This window comes from Austrofundulus limnaeus, unplaced genomic scaffold (genome assembly GCF_001266775.1).
Source record: "Austrofundulus limnaeus strain Quisiro unplaced genomic scaffold, Austrofundulus_limnaeus-1.0 Scaffold916, whole genome shotgun sequence".
NCBI lineage: Eukaryota > Metazoa > Chordata > Actinopteri > Cyprinodontiformes > Rivulidae > Austrofundulus > Austrofundulus limnaeus.
Genome location: NW_013953318.1, coordinates 137,036 through 142,936, shown reverse-complemented (window position 1 = coordinate 142,936; position 5,901 = coordinate 137,036). Strand labels below are relative to the sequence as shown.

The following is a 5,901-nucleotide window of genomic DNA, read 5'->3' as shown; positions in this document are numbered from 1 at the left end:
CTTTCACAATGTGTTGATGTGACGCGAATGCAAATCATGGCCCGCACAGGGATTCATCTAAAAGTAGAGAAAAGATAAACAGAGCAGGTGTTTCTGCTCCTCATAGTTTTATCAAACAAACCTGGTTTGGGTCTAGAAGATCAGATTCACCTTCATGACTGAAGAGTGGCAAGAAGCTCACACAACTGAACAAAAGTCTGGAGTCATCCTTCATTTCACAACAAAAACAACAATGTTCCTTTGAAAAACAGCTTCAACTCAAAGGAAAATCCAGAGAACTCCTGATTCAGACTACTTTGAAGTATCAGGAGATATTCTGACTGCTTGGGAAGAAAACCTAAAATAGAAATGAGGGTTTGATCAAGACTTGTATTCAGTAATATACCATGTGAAAAGATTTTATCTGGATCATACAACAGGAAACACAACACAATATAGTTCAAAAAAATAAAGTTTAATGTTTATGTGCTGTATAACAAATAAAATATATTAGTGTTTAAAAAACAGGTGCATAAGTGGGTGGGGCCTAATCTATCACTTTAAAAGAAACCTTAGAGATCGGTGTGACAAAATACGATGCTCTCTGAGACCCATCAGAACCAGTACCGATCACGTTTTACAACCTGAAGAAGGTTTTGAATCCAAAGTAAAAGTGAGACAACACAAAACATTATTCCCTAAAAATCTGCAGGTGATGACAGACACACAGGTACTGAGCAAAGATCAAGATGTAAATTGACTTGTTACATAAATATTGCATTGAGCTTTCAGAAAGAGACTAAACTATGTGCAGGGAACAAGGAAAAGAAGTCATTATCATTTTAGACAAAACGTGTTATTTACACAGAAAAAAAACAGAGGCTTTGTGTTTCTACATCTAAACACCAAGAACATGTATGTAATCTGCACATGTGGGTCAAACACTGTTAGAACTTAGGCTAAAAGTATCATCCTTTATACCAGACACAAACATTAGATTTTTTTTCATTAAGTTTGTTTTCTTGCTTTTGCTCTACACACATAAACACTGTATAGACACCAAAAATCTACAGCAAAGTTACATTGGACACAGAGACCCTGACAGATTAGGCTAGTTCTCATATATACAGGCTGCTGCAGCTGCTTCATCAGCAGTAAACACTTTTATGCAGTTGTTGCTAATAAAGCATATACCTGCAAGCTTTTTTAAAAAAAATTCTCCATTTTGTTCCCAAAATTTTCCCTATGTGTAGATGTGTAGTGTTCTCTTCAGCAGCAGTGATTAGCTAAATTACAAAGTGAAATGAAGCAATTAGCTCAGCCTGCAGCGTGGCAGTTGAATGACAGAGTTCCACCTGCTGCTGCTCCACAACAGCTCCTGTACATCCTCTTCAGAAATCCCCTCCCAGAAATAAACACCAGAGTCATGAGGAACTCTTCCTACCTCTCCTGTGTGCACAAAATGTAAAAATAACAACCTGCTGCAGGGGCTGAAACTTAACAGGGGGGCGCAAGGCTCAGATCACAAACATTTCTGCTGTTAATCAAAATAAAATAAGTTTTGATTAAATTCTGATTATTATTTTTATCTGAAATTTCATCCTCTGCACACTGGGCTGATGAAGCTTCTTCTAAAAGACTATTGGAAATAACTACGAATTATATTGGCTTCATAATTTATGTGAGGTTAGTTTAGCAGCTTTGACTTATATCATATATTAAATAAATTGACCCAAGAAGTTCAGAGAATATTGACAAATGTGGTTTGCTATGTCTTGCTAAGCTATAGCAAAAGTAACCATGTTTTTTATGTAAAGTGTTAGATATGGCCACTTTTAAGGCCCTGTCACACTATGACATTTTAGACAACTTACGCCAACTTATGAAAATTTTAAAGACATCTATGTTGAAGATGGAATTGAAAAAAATCAATTGGAAGCTTTTAGATGTGTACACAGTGTAAATCTAACTAATTTTAAATAAAAATCTTTTATTAGCAATTTAGACATAAAAATATTTTCATAAGTTAGCATAAGTTGTCTAGTGACAGGGTCTTCAGGCCTCATGATGATGATCATAATAGGTGCTATTTAATTTATAGATGGTTTTGGGTTTTATGTATGGAAAAAAAACTTTTGCCAGCAGAAACTGAATTTGAATTGCTTAGACTGCATCTGTACGTGCACAATTTGTCTAATGGCACCTGTGCCCCCCTGGTACAGTCATATCAGCAGGTTAGGCCAAGAGTCCCCTATGTTTTAAATATGCATTCACACCCAAAAATTCCACGTGTAAATTCAGACTGGAATTAGGATTCAGCCTTGGCAGCGACATCTGACACCTGGTTGTCCACAGAAAGCAACAAAAGCAGCTCCCGGGCTGAGGTAAAGAGTTTACAGATGAACAAACTTTAATTGACACAAACGTCTAACCAACACACAACGATCTGCAGAGCACTGAGGGATGTCTGGATGTGCTCTCTAGGTGCTTTGGCAAATACTTTAAAAAACAAAAAGGCTAAAGGAAATAAAAATAAATGCTATTCATATGAGGCAACATTGGTTGTTAAGGCTCTACTGTGGCTGTGCTTGCTTAGTATCTACTGATGAGTAATAACTGCATATGGTCAAGTGTGAGTAGAATTACAAGGGTGTGTTGGTTGGGAGGCCGGAGGCACTATGTGGAGTCTTCTGGCTCTGATTTGATGATCTTTTTTTCTGTGTTGGATGTCCGCTGAGACATCCCATTTTCTGAAGACAGAGATAAAGGACATCATTGTTAGCTTAGAGGTTTGTGTTAATAAAACAAAAGCTGGAAAAGGTATTTCTGTGTTCCAGCTGAACATCCAAGATAACTCACCTGTTGCTAGTGTTTTGGTCTCATCTGAGCTGCTGTTGTGGTTATGATGACGTTTTAGTTCATTGGCTAGCTGCTTGCCCAATGGGAGGTCGCCTTCCTGCATGTTCTGACTGACCACTCGAAGGTTAATTGGTCGATCTTCTGGAAACAAAAAGACAAAAAAATTTAAAAGATACATTAATGTTTTGGTATAAATGTAATTTTTCTACTCACAGTTTTCTGTTTTAGTCTTATTTGTATGTTGCAAACTGTTTATTTACCTCTTCTGCATACTTGTATTGTTTTACCCATTTATATGCTTAATGTTCAGCTTGATCAGGAATAGTGTGCTATGACTTAGTAATTGTAACTGTTGTAATTTTAAATGATTTAACTTGAATTACAAATAATTTATTGAAGAAATTCATGCCTTCACCAGGAGCATCCTAACACAACAGTGTGTACTTAATGCCGGTGTATAAGCCCGCTTTTAGACGAATCCAGGATACAGAAAAGGAAGTGAAGATTTGGACAGATTTCATCTCTGCGAGCATGCTTTGAATTGGTCATGCTTTTTATGTTTTTGCTTTTTTTTTCCTGCAGAGGTTTTTTTTTTCCTGCGAGGACATAACATGAGACGTTATTTTTTTTATTCCTCACAATAATTTGGCAATTATCTTTTTTACTCATGCACAGAAGCCAGCCGCTTCATGGCTGCAGTCACTGGCACCCATGCCCCCTCCCAGAGAAGTGAAAAGTGAAATTATCAAGGCCGAAATTAGATACAAAAATAACATAAAATGAATGAATGAATGAATGAATGAATGAATGAATGAATGAATGAATGAATGAATGAATGAATGATACTTTATTGATCCCAAGGGGAAATTACAGTTCAGAACAGCCGTTCACAAGACTGAATATAAACAAACATTGGAGAACAGGTGCTCACAGGTCATGCAGCCCCTGCACAGAGCAAGGATCATCATCATGAAAGAACGTCATGAGGAGGCGCTACCCTTAAAAGAAAAACAAAATACCACATAAGGATAGATGAGGAAAAAACAAAACATCATATTATATCACAAAAAGTGACACACTGTGGTATTTGCAGAAAAAACCCTCTGCAGAGCAAAGATCGAGGTAGAGTGGAGGATAAGGAGGGGGTGAGGGAGGGGGGATAGCACAGGCAGCCACAAGCGAAGGCATCGAGAGAAAAAGGAAGTGTATCTGAAGCCATGAACTGTTGTATGCACATGCGTGAGCAACTGAAAATAAAATCGTTGATGACCAGTCTCTGAACAGCACCGCACAGCCATAATCCAGAACAGTAAATATGTTTACATGCACAAAATTCTTTGATCGGATTGAAATGTAATTGGATTAAATAATCGGAATGCATCATTTACATGGGCACAGTCCAATCATGATGAGTGTTTACATGCACCAGGCTTTTATTCAGAATAGAACCACTGACAGTTGCAACTGTCCCTAAAATAATAATAATAAACAGAAAAAAGTTCTACTTTTGTCATGAACATAAACAAACAGCTTCTGAGCACTCAGAGTGGACCTGGTGGAGATTGGAGACACTACTGCAGGTAACACGCTGACTTTTTTTATTTTAAATTTTTTTGTGAAACGGCGCAGGCTGTGTGTCTTCCTTCTTTATTGAATGAGAAAACGGGAGGAGATGTTCTGTACTGCTGTCCCTCCCTCCTCAAAAGAGTAGAAACCGGTAGATGAAAGTTAGAAGACAGTCAGGTCAGTTTTCCACAATCAGAATAAGATGATCAGATTAAGTGTTTACATGCACGTCGTTCGGATTATCAATCGGCATAAACCGCTCCTCTCATTCCGATTACAAATTTATTCAGATCAAGCTGAATCGGGTCAGAATAATCCGAATGGGGTGTTTACATGATGCATTTTTATTTAGTCCGATTACATATGTCCATGTAAACGTAGCTAGTGATGTTATTGTTCATCTGTTTCAACCTTCAGCAGTGCTCCCAGAAACCGGTTCACACACGGGAGTGGGAGGAGGTGGGAGGAGGGGTGGGTCGTGCGTCAGTCGACAAAACAACCATGGAGAGTTTGATATTACCCAGCCTTCAAGGCCAAGTAGGGGGGTGCCAAATCACCAATCACAATTGTTTTGGAACAAGCTTACACAGAAGATTTGCTTGCAACTTTTGAAGTCTCACTGGAACTCTCAATGGCGAAAATTCCAGTCAGCCAAATTTGTTGGTCAGTCCTTGCCTTTTTATCCCGGGCCCAACTTCACCAGGGTCTAAGCATTCCACATAGCAGGTTCCGGAACCACAGCTGGTCTACAATCCGCCAGGACAGCACTCAGCTTACGTTTCATCACCCCCAGCGCCTCAGTTTGTGTGTTGACGGTCCGGCATAAACCATCACAGAGCGTTGGCAGTCTCCACAGGGCCCGAATAGCTGCCAGCACTTTCTTTATTTCCCAATATACAGTACCAGATAACCATCTCCGCCAAACAGTAGAAATCCAGCTATCATTAATCCAAATATCCAAGCATCTTTGACGTCCGCAATTGACAATTTAGCTAGGCACATGTTCCTCCACTCGCCCCACGAGTCTTGCATGCGTCCAGCAGCAAAAGTGTTTTCAGGGCACGAAGGGTCTCCTTTTCCCAGTTTCAGTGTAGAAAAAAATTTGATCAATAGCATTGACAGACCAGCTGACCAGGTCCATAATTTCTGGTTTAGGATGATTTTGTAAAGGAGGCTCAAAAAATCAGCAAAGCAGGGTAGATAAGAGAAGGCTGAAAAGAGAGGGAAAAAAGCGTCTGCCTTGCCGTGATTAGAAAAAAAACCCCACAATTTTGTAGAGGAAAAATTAGAACAGCCTGGAATTAAAGCAATGGCCAGCATGAATAAACAGGTAGGTGAAGACAGGAAATCTGTTACTGGAGTAGCTGAGGCTGATCTGTCAAACATTTTTAATCACTTTTGTTCTCGGTTTGAAAGGCAAAATATCTCTCACAAGATTTCAAGATTAAATGATTCTCTGGAACTTACAAAGGACCTGACTATAACAGAGCATAGAGT

The 5,901-nt window shown here is 39.0% G+C and overlaps 1 protein-coding gene across 1 annotated transcript in view; it reads right to left on the bottom strand.

The window, feature by feature from the left end:
* Positions 1-1,848: 1,848 nt before the first annotated feature.
* Positions 1,849-5,901, bottom strand: part of LOC106533263 (NGFI-A-binding protein 1) — a 44,646-nt gene continuing 40,593 nt past the window's right edge. The window contains exons 7-8 of the mRNA XM_014029502.1: positions 2,839-2,979; positions 1,849-2,729 (exon numbers count right to left, since the gene is read on the bottom strand). Coding sequence (XP_013884956.1) covers positions 2,656-2,729; positions 2,839-2,979 — 215 coding nt within the window. The 3' untranslated portion in view covers positions 1,849-2,655. The remainder of the gene's footprint in view (positions 2,730-2,838; positions 2,980-5,901) is intronic.